A 17150-nucleotide genomic window follows, 5' to 3' on the forward strand; every position below is an offset into this window, starting at 1 on the left:
TATGTTTTTAATCTTCGTGAGTTTCTGATTTACAAAAGTAATATATTTGACATTTTTTTTTTAACTTTCCGATAGATCAAAATAATATATTTTAAAATTTCTTCAGTTTTTGATATATCAAAAATATATATTTTTAATTTTCTTTAGTTTTTTTCCGAGTCTCAGATAGATAAAAAATATATAATTTCAATTTTCGTAAATTTTTGATATATCAACATAATATTTTTAAATTTTCTTGACTTTCTGAAAAAATAATATACTTAAAATGTTCTTGATTGATCTCGAGTGTGCTTAATTCTGATATTTATTTCTATATTTCAAATATATAAAATAACTATATTTAACATTTTCTTAAAAGATCTTTAAAAACAAATTCGCTTAGTTTTTCACTCTTCTTCTTGGAGAGAGCTTTTCTTTTATATCATTTCCCAAGGCTCTGTGGCAACACTTTGAACATTGAACATAACCTTCAAATTGTCAGACTCTGCAGGTGTGTAGCAAGCTTTATAACTGAATATAAAACTACTGTAAAACATTAATATTTAAATTTTAGCAAACGTTGTCGAATTACATTTAAAAATAAACTTAAAATAAAAAACAAATCATAGAGCAAAAGTTAACATGAGTTTTAACAGGTGACGTATCCACGTGCCGCACGATTTAATTGATGTAGTTTGAGGCACAACATTTGACAGCACCAAAAGTTTCGTAATTGAAGTTCGATCCCAAAGAAAATAATAATAAAAAATAATAATAATAAATGGTTACCTCAGTTACATCAGAGAATGTTTTTAGTAGCTATTAGCTAGTTGGTGTGTCTAGTTTTAATGCATATGTACTTAATAGACTTAACACACACACACACACACACACACACAGACAGACAGACACTCACACAAACAAGAGCGGCGTGGGAGAGTTGCGAAGTACGAAAAAAAAAACGTCTTCCAGAGCGACAACAGCTCGGTTTACCGCTACACAAACACGCCCACCCCCCCCCCCCCCCCCACCCCCACCCCCCTCTTACCAACCATACTCCCCACAATAGGCCTTAGCTTCTGTTCTATGTGCACCCCCACCACAGCCTCACTCCTTGCCCACAAATACTAAAACACAAAAATACCAAAAAATACCAAAAAATAATACCACGAGAAAAATATCCGAAAAGCTCATTGAATTTACGTCACTCAGGCTGCTACTTGGAATTGAAAATTCGACAACCTTTTGCATTATAGAATACGAATATCGATAACAATAACGATAGGCGATAGGCGATAAACGCATTATCGACAGTTCTTTAACAAGTGTCATTTTCCATGGTTTGTTAACTTAATTTTAGGCTACCAAAATACCAAATATTAATATAACAACTACATTTATTTTTGTGTATATGTTTTAATTTTCTAAAAAAAACACAAAACAATATTATATATATTTTACGTTATTTTAGATACACAAACGCGCAAACACACACGCACACACACACACACACACACACACACACACATGCATATACTTACATATATATAAATATATATACTATATAACTGTATATGTAATACATACTTAAATGTAAATGTAATCGCAAAAAAAAAAAACCAAAAACAAAAAGTATTAGTGAAAAGTTTCGACCAGTTGAAAAAACAAAAGAAAAACCAAAAAAAAAACACAACAAAAAAAAATGATTATAAAAAATTTAAACATACAAAAATTTCAAAAATGAATACAAAAACACGTTTAAACTAAGCATACATTTAGTTTTAAAACAAATTTAATATATTGCAACAATAAACAACATGAAAATAAAACTGAAATTCAATGAAAAATGCATTAAAAAAACAAAACAAATAATTAATTAGCTAGCTGTTTACTAATATTATTTATTTATATAGTAATATTTGCTTCACACTCATAACTAAATGAATAATGTGCACAGAATGGAACACCCTGTAAACGGCCTGGCAGAAAACACGGCAAAAAGCACACTGGGCAAACAGTCAGTATCGTCTACACGACAAAGCGTTGATTTTGCTGCTGCCGCGGCCGCCGCCGCTGCTGTTGCTGTTGCTGTTGTTGTTGCTGTTGCTGTTGTCGTAAGGCGGCGTCGGAGTCTGTGCCGACGGCTACATGGCATTCATTTGTGCTACATGCATAACTATTTTACGTGTGCGCATGTGTGTGTGTGTCTCTCTCTCTCTCTCTCTCTCTCTTGGTATGCGTGCAAGCAGCTCTCTACCTCTGGCTCTACCTGGTGTCCAACTGCACTACCACTTTCACAATGCGCGCTGGCGCTGTAAGCCAGCAGCAGTAGCAGCGCAGCGGCAGCAGCAGCAGCGGCAACAAAAGCAACAAGCAAAACAAAAAACGCGACGGCATGTTCGAATGTTCGAATGTTCGAAAATGAATGCACGCCACAAAATGAACCAGAAAGCTACAAAAGCGCAAAATGTCCAGGGCCGGTTCAGCGGGCGATGCGAAATGCGCCCGTCAAACTGTAAATTAAGGCGCCATCTAGTAATTGCTGTGTGCTTGCGCGCGCGCCTGTAGGCTATGCTAGTCAAGTTTCGAACCAAATTCGATGCAAGTTCGTTGCCTGAGTCATTTGTTATTGCACAGAGTAATAAATGCGTACCTGGAAAACGCGGCACTAGAGCTATGCAGGTGCGTGCACACAGCGGCAGGCGCAGGCCCAGGCACAGGCGCAGGGACAAAAGTACGTGAGGACGGACACTGGCTGCTACCTGTGTGCGTGTCTGTGTTGCCAGTGTAGAGACAACATCATCATCGAATCGATGAATTTGAGTTTCGCTCGCTCTGGCCGCTGCCGCGCTGCTGCAGTCGACGGCGACGGCGACTGCGCCGCCTCGCTCAATATCAGTTACGAAAGAGATGAAACCATAAAAAGCAATAATAATCGAGCAACATGCACGCTCGCGCACACAGACACTCACCTGTGCTCGCCTGCACAGACACGAGGCGCGCACACACACAACGACGGCACCTTGCACACACACACACAGCGAGAGAGAGAGAGAGAGAGAGAAGGCGAGCAGCGACTGCGCAGCAACCGAACCGACCGCAGCGGCGACAGCAGCAGCAGCAACAACACATTCAACAGTTGAACAATCTCCAATTGACTCTTTGGGCATTATAGCCGAGCTCAACGTTCATCCGCGACAAGTTTTTCGTACCTTTCGTGCAGGCGAGTTACACATTTTTGCTTTGGCTCCTCAAAAAGTACATTGAAAACGCACAACAAATTATTAATAAAAATTGCGACAACAGAGTTGCCAACACAGCCGAAAACTCTGCGAAAAATTGTGATATTTAAGTGAAGTTGAAAAAAGAAGAAGAAAAAAATATATACAGAAAGAAACGTAGAAAAAAAAACACACACAGAATTCGTTCGCGTTCGTTTCGCGTGTGCATGCGAGTGAGTGTTTGTGTATGTGTGTGTGTTTTTGTGTGCATGAGTGTGGCTCTGTCGGGCCCGCTGCTGCGTGTGCATGTGTATGTGTGTGTGTATGTGTATCTGTGTGAGCCAAAACGAGACGCCATCAAAGCTGAGCAACAGAAATAAAATTCAAAATAAAAATTGTGATTAATAACAAAGCAAAAGCAAAGAACAACAAAAGGCGAACGCGCAGAGAAAAAAGCGCGTAAACGAGGCACACATACAAACATACATACATACATACATACGTATGTGTGTGTGTTTATAAAAAATACTAAATATACTAAATAACCATAAAGGCGCGCTCACAATGAAAAATGTATAAACTGTTAACAACAAAAGTGCAAAAGCAACAGCAACGAAAACAACAACGAAAACAACAACAAAAGCAACAACAACAACAGCAGAGAGACGCAAATGCTGCGCGCATCCGCCACCGCCAGCGCCGCCGCCCCCGCATGCTACGCAGCCGTGTTTCGTGTACGTCGTGGCAATTAAAAAAGTTTTATGCAAAATACGCAAATCAAATGTTAATGCTGTGACCTGTGCATGTGTGCGTGTTAGTGTGTCTGTGTGTGTGTGTCTGTCTGTCCAAAATGCACAGACGCCCGCCAGCAGCAGCAGCAGCAACAACAACAACAGCAGTCAACTCCGACGACAAAGAGGCCAAGGAGTCGCACATTAGAAGCTCAAAAAGCCAAAGCACACAGCTCGCAGCCAGGCTTTGAGCCAAGACGCATACCACAGCAGCAGCCGCAGCAGCAGCAGCGCAAAAGTGGCGAAAGGTGCACCCACCAACAGCAGCAACAACAACAACAACAACAACAACATCAACAACAACAACAGCAACAGCAACAATTCCAGCAGTCAACCGTCAGCGAGTCAGCCACGAATTAAGCGGGCACCAGCAGCAGCGCGCGCACACACACGCACACACACACACACGTTCGTTAAACATTTACGGTGTGTGTGTGTCTTTTTTTCGGTTATTGTTTGGCTTTTTCGAACATGCCGCCTTCCAGCGCTGCAGCCTTCCAGTGATAGTGTGCCATAGTGATCCTTAGGAATTGTAGTGCCAAAATTCCAATACAACACAAATACGTTACGTTTTTACCTGTGGACTGGCGCGGACAGCTGCATACAAAAGAAATATGTAAGTACCACATACACCACATGTACATAGCTCTCTACACAGAAGTAATTATAAATGCATAAAATGCAACACTGCGCTCTAAGCCAGGCTTAAACGTAACGCAACAGCGACATCAATAAAAGCCAAATATAAAGCACCCTGTAAGGTGCGCGCAGACGCTGTCAACGTCGCAGCCGCGATGGTAATAGGCAATAGTGTTGGAGAGTGCGCAACAGCGTGCAAGAGAGAAAGAGAGCGCAAGCGCGCGTGTTCGTTCGTTCGGTCAGACAACGAGCGCAAAGTGGGAGCGAAAAGGGATCAAAAGGTGTTGTCTGTGTATGCGACGCCGCCGACGCCGCCGCCGCTGCTGCTGCTGCTGTCGCTGCGGGCTGCTGCCAGCGTCTCAGTCGACTTGTTCGAAAATCGAAGTTACTGTTGTTGTTGCTGCTTGTGTTTTTGATTACGTTTTCTCGTGGCTTCTTGTATCGTTTGGTCTCCGACTTCGTTGACTTTGGCTTTAGAGCTGTTGTTGTTGTTGCTGTTGCTCTTTTTGTTTTTTTTTTTTTTTTGTATTATGTATTATTCTTTATACTTTTTGTTAGTGGTCCGCACATTGATGATGGCGATCAATTTGGGGCTGCGATTATGGTACAGTAAAATGAACAACGTCGCTGTCGCTGTCGTCGTCGTCGTCGTCGTCGTCGTCGTCGTCGTCGTCGTCGTTGTCTTGCGTTAGCCACTACGCAGCACACACACACATACCAATACATAATGACACTCACATGTGCACGTCAGCTTACACACACACACACACACACACACACACATACACAGACAAAGAGTCGGGGCACACTTAACCCACACAAAAGCCAGCGCGCCAAAGGTGGGCAACCGAAGGGGTTTCGGGCGGGGTGTTGTTAACTTCGTGAGAGAGTTATTTTATTTTCGTGTTCGTGTTAACGTTAACGTTTATTGTTTTTCTTTTCTTTTTCTGCGTTTTTCTTACCTTCTCTGCTCTGGCTCTCAGTCTCAGCCGTCGTCTCTGCGCCTTTGCCTTTTCAGCTCGTGTAGTTATTGATGCCCGGCTTTGACCGATGGCTTAGGGTTAGGTTCGTACATTTCTTGTCTTTGGTAACGCTGTTCAGGGTGCTCACACACACACACACACACACACACACACACACGCACGCACATATATGCAAGTACACACATATACATATCTCTGCATGCTTGTAGAGATATCAAATGGCCGTCTGGGTCTAAATTATGTCAAATCTTGATGGGATTTCAAATGGTATTGCTTTGAAACGATTATTCCTCTATTCTTGGACCTGGCCCTGGTTAAGGTGAATGCGTTGATATTAAGATTCTAAATATAATAAAAACAATGCGCAGATTAAATTTCTAAAGTGAATAGATTAGAAAAAAGGGGTTTTCTTTCAATGGGTATATATTGTATATATGTATTGCAACTAGGCAAGATTATGTGTTAGCTAATTTGAAATATATGAGTATTTATATGCTAAATTGAATATCGATTAAAAAACACAACAATTAGTTTCGCAATGAAAAGATTTATGTAGATATTTATAAAAGGGTCTCGTTATAATACCGATTATTTTTCTATCTGATACTTATATCATATATGTATATCTAATACTGATAATTATATCTGTTATATATATCTGATGTTTTGCACAAAATTGCGTTTTCCTACTTGTGTACATAAGTAGTACTAGCAATTATTTCCCAACCTTGCCCGCGGCAAATTATGTGCCTTACATTTTAGACATAACTTTAACCTAGTTAAAGTCTAACTAATGTGAAGGCTTTTATAGCTTTTATAGGTCATGCAATCAGTCAGTTATTCAGTTGATCAGTCAATCAGTCAATCAATCGGTCAGTGAGTCAGTCAGTCAGTGAATTAGTTAGTCAGGACAAACTGTTGTTCAATGTTTAATATTGTTCCGGAAATAAATAGGCATTTATGTAAATCTAGACTTACGTTCGTTTCTTAATGTTTTAGAGGTCCGAAAGTCTGATATTGATCACGAATTCTGTAAAAATGCAAAATACATGTTCATTCACATTACCTAAGATAGCCATATATTAAACTAGACCCAAGTTGATATAATTTTGTTGGAGTATTGAAAGCAACATAAAACTCTTAACGGAATTGTTTAAAAAGTTACAGTCCCAAGGTAAATGTCCATTTTTTATTGATCATTCTGATATACCTATGATATAGAGGTCCCATACGATAAGAATCTTTAGTTATTTTCATAAGTTTTATATATCGAAAAAAAAGGAAAAAAAAATTAATAATAGAAAATTTGTTATATTTTTATTTAAAATGTTTTCTTTTTGTTTATTTTTATTTTTATTTATTTTTAATTTTAAATTGTTTTTTTTTTTTTATATGTATAAAATGTTTAAAATCCTTCAGGATTAGATCAAAGAAAACATTGTATATAAAATATAGGAGCTACTGGGTTAGAATTTTCAGACTTATGTATGATGTTGGGCTGGAATATTACTGAATATAGGAATGCATAGGAATTTTGGGTTAAAAACTATCGACATCTGATGTGTTGGGCAGGAATCTAATTAAAATCTATTGGATTAAAATAGGAGAAGGAAAGTTATCGAATACATAGCTTGTATTTGAATATTAATATAATATGATTACGAATTTCAGTCCAAATTGCGATTAAGAAGTTATTTTTGGCCAAAAATGTTAGAAAATTTAGATGCCAATCGAAAAATGGGACTACAGTATTAAAATAAGTGTAATTTTAAGAAATATATAGTCTAATTTAACTTTAACTGGAGCATTCGGCATAAGAATCGAATCCTCAACATTCCATAGCCCAAAGATGCTTTGAATTTGTTAAGACTTTACACTTAATACACTTTGGTTATCCGAAAATCTGTTCTAAATTGAAATAGGTAAAAGTCTCAGCCCCGCCTCAAAATCTCTCAATCTCTCAATTTGCTTAAGACCAAGTAGACAAAACCGTTCAGAATCGGAATCAGAATCAGATTTGGCTCAAGTTCTCTTTCTTTTATTATTATTTCTTTGCTCCTCTTGAAAGTACTTTGCGGCTAAAAGGCCAAAACACTCGCCAGCTCATATCGCGATAGCCCGAGGGGCACTTCGAGCCACAATTGAGGGGCAGCTTGGAGGAGCTAGCGGGGGCGGGGGCTTGGCTCGGCTCAAATTGACCCCAATTCGGGCAAGCAAAAGCTGCTGAAACTTGGCCAAAAGACTGCTTTTGGCTATTGATGTTGATGTCGTTTTAATTGTTTTCTAATTGCCTGAAATACGCAGCAGGTAATCGAGAATTGAGAATCTTCCGCCTGCAGCCTTTTGGGCCACGTGCCGGCCCAGCTCGTCAGCATATTGACCGGTTTTGCGCGGTCGCGGCTGCAGCCGCACCCCCAAAACAGATCTGCCCCAGTGCACCCACCGAAAAGGTGTGTGTGTGCGAGTGTGTGTGCCAAAAACTAGTCTATAAGCGCGCCACATGACACTGACCTCACCTACTAACGGAACCAGCCAGAGGAGCAGACGGTTAGACACGATCCGCAGACGCCGGAGATCGCGTCTCGCTCTGACACAGCTCGAACTCGAACTCGAGCCGGTTGAACTGACGAAAAACAAGTTTATCCACATCCCCAACAGACACCAAGACTCTCCGTCGCATGAACTTTGCTTGTTTGTTGTCGTTGTTGTTGTTGCAGTTGTTGCTGTTGTTGTTGTGTTTTATCAAACAATAACTGGCAGAGTGGACGTGCCACCGCCTGAACCTGATGCAGGGGGCAGGCAGGTTGCCAGCTTTTTGTGGCTGAACCAGAAAGTCCGGCGAACAGCAACTTCTGGATTAGGTCAAGGATTGACTTGTTGTTGTTGCTGTTGTGGTTGTTGTTGTTGTTTGGTACCTGTTCTAAAAAACACCCAGCAACAATAACAACAACAACAACAAGTTGCTGCCACTCGTCTCGTTGTTGCTGCCGTTCCGTTTCGCAAACATGTTTTGTTTTGCGCGAAATTCTGAAACTGGCCGCAACCGAAATCGAAATCGAAATCCATCCAAAAAAAAACTGGACTATTCCATTCACACGCAGCCGCTGATGGATCTCGAGTAGCGGCATTTTCTGGCTTAGCTCCGTTTCGTTTCCAGCTGTAAGCAAAACAAAACAAAACACAAATAAACGCCAGCCAAGCAGCGGCCCAGCGTCGCGCCGGCAGCGCTGCCAACTTAAGCACAGCTGCTGCTGCTGCTGCTGCCGCTGCTGCCGGAGCTGCTGCTGCTGCTGCTGCTGCTGCTGCTGCTTCTTTCCACCTGTTGTTGTTGATGTGATGAGTTATGCAGTTACACGTTTGACATTTGCGAAGGAGTCAAACTAGTTCGACGGGCACGTGTGCAGCTTTTGTTTGGTCTGTCCCTCCGCCTGTTCCGTCTGTTCCGTCTGTCCGTCTGGTTCACACCACCCTTCCCCTCCACCCCACACACACACGCACACACACACACACTCACACTTATTTCGTCTCGTTTCTGTTTCTGTTTCGGTTTCTGTTTATGTTTGTTTGCATGTTTGTTCGCTTGCAAATCGTTCAGCTCAACAACAACAACAACAACAACTCATCGCATTATCGACTCATCGGGGAAACCGCCGCCGCCGCCGCCGTTTGAACCCGTTCCACATTCCACATTCCGTTTACGTTTCGTTTTTTTTTATTTCTTAATTATTTGGAAGGCACGACCCACCCCCCGCCCCAGCCCGGCGACAGCCTGTTGCGAAACGGAGCAGCAGCAATTACTGTTAAGTTTGGAAATATTTGTTTACATTATTATCGTAAAGGTGTTCTATGGTCATCGAAGTTTGAAAATTAACTAAAAAGAGTTGATTGTGGATTAGGAAGGAATAGTTTTTATATATATATTCTAAGAGTGTTTAACCTTAATTTAATTTTTCTTATTAAAGTTCTTGAGCTTTTACAAGGATAGCTCAGATTCCTAAAAATTTCGATTCAGTAAATTATAAAAAGCTCTTAAGCTTTTGTACATATATTACTTTTAAATTCTTCAAGATACATTTTTTAAAAAGCTTTTAAACTATAAACCATGAGGGAATAATTATTTTATAGTTCTATATAGTATTTAAAAAAATTCGATTGGCAAATTATAAAAAGCTCTCAAGCTTTAACTTTAATAATCTTCTAGATAATATATTAAATTGAATTAAATATTAAGGAATATTTAATATATATTCCCTAAATAGTACCTAATCTCATCAATATATTTGCATAGCAACAGCTCTTGTGCTTTTGTTTGGGCTTTTTAAAAGGTGATCTAAGCTTTTAAATGTAATTGAATATCAAGGAATATTTATTATATATTCTCTAATAGTATTCATGCATATTAATTTAATTTTCTAAATTAAAATTCTTTAGCTTTTACATAGTAAGCTTCGATTCCTAACAATCCATTTATAGAAATTTAGATTGGTCAGCTTATATTAAAGCTCTTAATCTTGTACATGGAAAGCTCACATTCTATATGAACTTTTTTTACTTATATCGATTGCCTCTTCAATATATTGCCTAGATTCGTTTAATTTAGAGAAAAAGACAAAATTAATAATCCCACATAACCATAAAGCTGCATCTGATCGCTTTTTTAGTTTTGAATATAAAAATAATTATATATTAATTAAATAAAAATAAAAAATAATAATTCTTGATCATAATAATAATAAATAATAAACAAGATCTATAACATAAAGTCTGCATAATTAAACAAAAAATTCTAGTTCTAGACGTGAGAGCTATCAATATCGTATATCCAATCGAGGAGATGAGGTTTTATTTAATTAGCGTTAACTGAGTAGGTTTTTTATCGTCACTTTCTTTATCATTAAGTCTTAAAAATAGACCCTCAAAGACATCAATAGCCCCAAAGACAACAAAGCTTTAAAGCTCGAAAAGCTCATCGAGCTTCGACTTAATTGGCTGGAATATCCGAGCTTTAAGCCCTTAAATAAAAAATATTATTTTATAATAAATAAAATAAATAAATAAAAAAACATTGAGTAATAAATATTATTCGATAATTAAGCAATAAATAAATACGTTATAATTATTAATATTACTATTCAATTTCTTTAAGATTTAACAAGAGATTTGATCAGTTGAAAGCTTTAAAGCTTTAAAATTTTATTTATTTTCTGTTTACAGTCTCGCATATTTAAATATTTTATAGTACAATTCGTTTTAGCTAAGCAATTAAAAAGCTAACTAACTAAAATATTTGTTTTTTTATGCTTTTATCATTACAGCTAATAACAACGATAAAGGAGCTAGTTGTTATCCAAGTTCCTTAGTGCCATAAAATGCAATATTGAAACGACAACGAACAGAGCAACAGCAACAACAACAACCACATTTACAACAACAACAACAACAACATCTACAACAACAAGTGCCTTCATTCAAAACGTGATAGTGATATTAATAATGTTTATATACTCGTAACAACAAAGCTTGCCACCAACAACAACTTGCAACAATCCGCAACGACTTGCAACAATCCGCAACGACTTGCAAGAAATTTTCGAATGCCTTCGCCATTTGCCAGCCGCAACAACAACAACAACTCAAGTTCAAAGTTCAAAGTCTTCTGCAAATTCGGCAAATTAGTTAATAATTAAGTTTTTGGGGACACCGAGCCGTACATCTAGATAATGTCCACATCCACGGCGACAACGAGCGTCATCACGTCGAACGATCTATCGCTGTCCGCCCACGCACACGCCCACACGCACGGTCACGCCCACGCCCACACGCATACGCACTCCCTGCATCCGCATCCGCATCCGCATCCGCATCCCCATCAGCAGCAACAGCAACAACAACAACAACAACATCAGCAGCAGCAACAGCAGCAACAGCAACAGCAACAGCAGCATCAGCAACAGCATCGCCTGGGCGTCGGAGTGGGCGTCGGTGTGGGCGTGGGCGTGGGCGTGGGTGTCGGCGGTGTGGGTGGCCATCTGAGCGACGCCTCACTGTCGCCGATACAGCAGGGCGCCAACATAGTCGCCAGCAGCAACAGCTCGCCCTTGGGCCAGAACGGCGTTCCGCTGCTGACGACGATGCATCGCTCGCCGGACAGCCCCCAGCCGGAGCTGGCGACCATGACGAACGTGAATGTGCTCGATCTGCACACAGACTCCTCCAAGCTGTACGACAAGGAGGCCGTCTTCATCTATGAGACGCCCAAGGTGGTCATGCCGCCGGATGGCAATGGCGCCGGCAATGGAGGCGGCGGCGGCGGCGGACCCGGCTCCAATGGTGGCCACGACGATGGCCAGGTGATAGACGCCCGAATCGCGGCACAGATGAGCACACAGCACCTGGCGGCGACACAGCAGCAGCAGCAGCAGCAACAGCAGCAGCAGCAACAGTCGGAGCATCAGCCGCTGGCCAAGATCGAGTTCGATGAGAATCAAATCATACGCGTGGTGGGCCCCAATGGCGAGCAGCAGCAGATCATATCGCGGGAGATCATCAACGGGGAGCATCACATCCTGTCCAGAAACGAGGCCGGCGAGCATATACTCACGCGCATCGTCAGCGATCCGTCCAAGCTGATGCCCAACGACAACGCGGTGGCCACCGCCATGTACAACCAGGCCCAGAAGCTGAACAACGAGCACCATGGCGTCTATCAGACCTCGCCCCTGCCGCTGGACGCCTCCGTGCTGCACTACGGCAACGACAATGTGATCAAGACCGAGGCGGAGATCTATGAGGATCACAAGAAACATGCCGGCGGCTCGATTATCTATACCACCTCCGATCCGAATGGAGTAAACGTGAATGTCAAGCAGCTGCCGCATCTGACGGGCGTGCCCCAGAAGCTGGATCCCGAACTGTATCAGCCGGACAAGCACATCGATCTGATCTACAACGATGGCAGCAAGACCGTCATCTACTCCACCAGCGACCAGAAGGGACTCGAGATCTACTCCGGCGGCGACATCGGCAGCCTGGTATCCGACGGCCAGGTCGTGGTCCAAGCGGGTCTCCCCTATGCGACGGCCACCAGCGGCACGGGACAGCCCGTCTACATTGTCGCCGATGTCGAGGAGCATTTGCAGGGGTGAGTCTATCAAAATATATATCGATTTTTAAGGTAGAATCGGATGTAGATATTCCTTAAAAGGGTTTCCAATTTTCTTTACTATTTTGTCTATATTCAAGTTTGTTTTATATCTTAAGTAGATCTAAGTTAGATATTACAAAATATATAGCATAATATACTTATATAGTATAACTCTAACAGCAGGAATCAAGGGTTATTCTTGCGATTAGAAATCTTGGGGGATTATCTATTGATAAACATTTTCAAGTTTTACCCAAACGAAATTGTCGCTGCTTGTGTTTAGAATTCCATTTAATGCCTCGACTCTACATTCGGTTTGTTTATCTGAGTTTCCACATGATATATATATTGGGTTAGAAGCCTTAGAAGAGGTTGTTGATGGTTTAAACAAACAATTTTATATGATTTTTGAATAGTTTTCTCTTCCAGGCATTTATTGCTTTATCGATATCGATACAAGTGAAGACTCTTTGATATCGATAAATGTAAAAAGGACTTTTATCGATTTCAATTAATCAAAGTGAATAAGAATTTATCGACACAACTTAATTGCATTGGGCAATTACTAATGATATAATTAAGTACAAATTTAAATTGCTTGGGAAGTGTTTTATTACATTATATTATATTATTGAACAATAATAAGAACAGGAAGGATTTGTTATTATTATGCGTTGATTTTGTTTCTAGGCTTTCGTAACTGGCATTGTTAAGTGCTTAACTTTTCGCATTTCTCACAGATATGCATTGCCAGGGTTGCCACTTAATGCGAATTTGTCTTATTGTTAATAGGTTTCGTGGCTTTATAAACCATTTAATATTGTCGATCTTTAATTGCTTCTTTTAACTTTTGACGTTAACGTGGCCTAGTCTAGATCAAGTTATACAAACAGAATTTTAACGATAGGGTTGCCACCTGCCTCGTGCTTGTACTATTGTTCAATTTGTTTGCCTCTAAGCTTTCGTAATTATCTCTAGATTAACTTATCTCAGAGCCATGGACTGCTCCAGATTGTGATATACAAGGTGAAATATTAACGATAGAGTTGCCACTTGGCACAGTTTTCTATAATTGTTCATTGATTTTGTTCGAAGCTCTCGTATATTTTTGTGGCTGCCCTTCAATTGCGACTTTTAACTTTCCTCAATGGCATCTAGATACATCTATACGAAGGGAACATTAAGGATAGGGTTGCCACTTGGCACACTTTTCTTTTATAGTAAGATTTGCTTGTTTTTGAGCTAAAGTAATTAACTTTAGATAACTTTGAATTGCGACTCTAAACTTTTCTACTCTATTAATGATCTTTAACTGTTCTCCCTTCCATGGACTGCTCCAGATGGGGAAATAATCACGATAGAGTTGCCACCTGGCCCGATTTTCTTACCTCGATTTCGATTTTCAGCTTTCGATCGAGATATTCAAGCATAATAAATGATCGATTGATTTTGCTTATTAAACAGCTCGCATGTGCGAGCCCAGCCCACGGATCTTATCATAAATCTTGGCTAATTGTCGCACATGCATAGTTGGGCCCACGGCAAGAAGGAGAAGAAGAAGAAGAAGCTGCAACAGCTGCAGCTGCAACAACATCTTTATTCAGCTGGCAGTTGGCTGTTGTTTTGGTCCTTTTGGCATCAAATGTTTCGTCATTTGCATTTCTCATGCATTTGAATTAACCGCTGTCCGTTTTACTGTTAATTATTGCGATAGCCAACAAACACTAACAAGAGCAACAGGCAACTGGCAACAACAACAACTGGCAGCTAGTTGGAACGCCAGCGCATTCCCCCTATTTTAACCATGGCCCGAACATTTGGCCAGCAAAGCGCAATCGCTGGCAATCCTCAGACCCCATTCCCAAGGCGAATGACAGCTTCCGTTGTAACTGTTTCTACTATACGTTATTGCAACAACAACAGCCACAACAGCAACAACAGCAACAACTCTGGCATTTGGCGTGCATCGAATCTGCAAGTAGGCGAGAGGCTAATAATACACAGCCAAAGAGGCAGCCGCTGCCGCTGCCGCAGCCTCCACGCGGATGTGCCGCAGTTGCAGCCTGGCAATTCATTTTGGAGCAGCCGACGCCATCGTCGTCATCATCATCGTCGTCGTCGTCGTCGGGCTTTTGGTATGCGCAAGTAATAAAAATTTGAATATAAATTAATCTAATAGAGAACCGTTACGGCTCGACTGTGTGGCAAGCGCGGCAAGCGCAGCACCTCGAGCAAGGTGCTGCCTGCTGCTGCTGCAACACCAACTAAGTCATCGTCAACCGAATCTGCATGCCCCACCAACAACAACAACAACAACAGCAGCAGCATCAGCAGCAGCTTCTTCTTATTTTTTCTTCTAATGCCACGTCGATGGTCATCCTGTTATAGCGGAGGCTGCGACTGCGACTGTGGCTGTGGCTGCCTCAGCTGCATGCATGTTGCATGCACGCCAAGGTCCATAAATAACGACAAAATTGCGTTTCCGCATATGGACGACGCTCTCTGGACGCTGTCCATGGACACTGTGTGGACTCTGCAGACGCCTCTGACGTTTGGCATGCTGTTTGACCAACGCGCTGCAAGAAGCTGGCCCCAAAGACTTTGATGGCATGCCCGTTCTTTGCCCGACTCCCCGCCTGCCTGCCTGCCTGCCCGACTCCCCGCCTGCATTCTAACGAATGCGCCACATTGGTTGACTGCACCCGGCCTCAACCTCGGCCTCCATCTGCCTCCATCTGCCTCCATCTGGCTCCATCTGGCTCCATCTCAATCGGCTTGCGTGTTGGTGTTTGCCTCGCATGTTGTACAGTTGGTTTTTGCCTTCCTTGATATGTGCTTGTGGTATTTGGCTACAGTTTCTTCTAGTTGGGACACTTTTTTGCCTAATTTTTATACCCTGTGCTGTCAACTGATTGAGTAGGGTATACCGATATTTAAGAAATATGCTCTTCCTGTCACTGAGATTATCTCAGAGACAAGTTGACATCTAAAAATTAAATATACGGCAACATTTGTAGCTTACAGGGTATCTTCGAGTCTAATAGATAATAATAATAGAAGGGTTTTTTCTATTGAAGTATTGTATAATCAGTTGATTTAAAAGTTGCAAGTCTCTTTAAAATTTACAGGGTATCTAACAGTCGGTATTCACTAAAATACTGTTATGTAAATGTGCCTATTTAAGCATATCTCACTCTTAATGCTTTGTCAACTACGAATTTCATTAAAAAATTTTACATGGTATCTCAGAGTTAATATTCGACCAAACTAACTTAAAATAAATGTGTGCATATTTAATTATATTAAGTGCTCTAATTGTCATACACACTGGATGTTCTATGGTACCATTTATATTACAGAGTATCTTTCAGTTGAAGTTCGTTACAAAGAAATATGTTGACTGTTTGAATTATTATAATTAGGTTATTTTTTATGCGTTTTGTATTTAAGCAAAAAAGTAGCTTTTTATAGGGTATCTAGCATTCGATGATCTTACATTTACATATATACAAATTGCACGCTCTCTCTCTCTCTCTACCAGTTAAGACTCGGTTGAGATAAAGTGAAATAGATGCATCAAAAATTATACACGGCCTATATGGCGCTATAAAAACTTTTTCCAGGATATCTGCCAGTCGATATTTCCTTAAATTATTGCATAGTTAACCACATTTATCACGCGCATTCTATGATAGATTCTCTTCTGGTTGTACAAGCACTTTTAAGAATTTTTACAGAGTATCTATTAGACGAGACTCGGCTCAAATAATGTAAAATACTACTTAATTAGTCTTATCTGGCACTTTGAATTATATCGATTGTGTTGTAGTATTGCAAACCCTTTAAATACTTGTTACAGGGTATCTATCAGTCGATATTTCATTAAATTATTGAATAATAAAACACTTATATCAAGCGATTTGTTTGATAGATTCTCTTCTGCTTTTTCAAGCACTTTAAAAACTTGTTACAGGATATCCAACAGTCGCGACTGCTCTCTCAAATCACTTTTACGGACCGCGTGCAGCGCGTATCAGCTTCGTTCGTCTGCGTGCATCAGTCAGCGTTGACCTTTGCTGTTGACGCTCTTAACATTAACTGCAAATCCTTTCCCCCCTCTTCCCTCTTCCCTCTCTCCCTCTTCACCTCTCCCCTCTCTCTCGGGCATCTGCCTGTCACCACGTGTCCTACGTGTCCCTTTTTGCATGGATCGCATAAATAAGCTGCTTACATGCGACTACACTGCGCAGCATGTTTTAAGCTCTCCCAACCTCTCTCTCTCTCTGTCTCTCCCTCTCCCCCCTCTCTCTCTCTCTGCCCACACTTGGAGCTTTGCAAGCTTGATGAAATGTCAAGGCATTTGTGACGAAAGCTTTGATGATCGAAGCGCCAG

At 40.9% G+C, this 17150-nt stretch overlaps 1 protein-coding gene across 4 annotated transcripts in view; it reads left to right on the top strand.

The window, feature by feature from the left end:
* Positions 1–4369: 4369 nt before the first annotated feature.
* Positions 4370–17150, top strand: part of grh (grainy head) — a 54795-nt gene continuing 42014 nt past the window's right edge. For 3 of the 4 annotated variants that reach the window (XM_064695851.1, XM_064695853.1, XM_064695852.1), the window contains exons 1-2: positions 4370–4607; positions 10929–12754. In XM_064695851.1, coding sequence (XP_064551921.1) covers positions 11334–12754 — 1421 coding nt within the window. In that variant the 5' untranslated portion in view covers positions 4370–4607; positions 10929–11333. The remainder of the gene's footprint in view (positions 4608–10928; positions 12755–17150) is intronic. The other variant, XM_064695854.1, reaches the window with a different exon arrangement.

This window comes from Drosophila montana, unplaced genomic scaffold (assembly GCF_035044405.1).
Source record: "Drosophila montana isolate Dmon_TW-CO22-7 unplaced genomic scaffold, ASM3504440v1 contig_3833_1, whole genome shotgun sequence".
In the NCBI taxonomy this organism is placed as follows: Eukaryota; Metazoa; Arthropoda; class Insecta; order Diptera; family Drosophilidae; genus Drosophila; species Drosophila montana.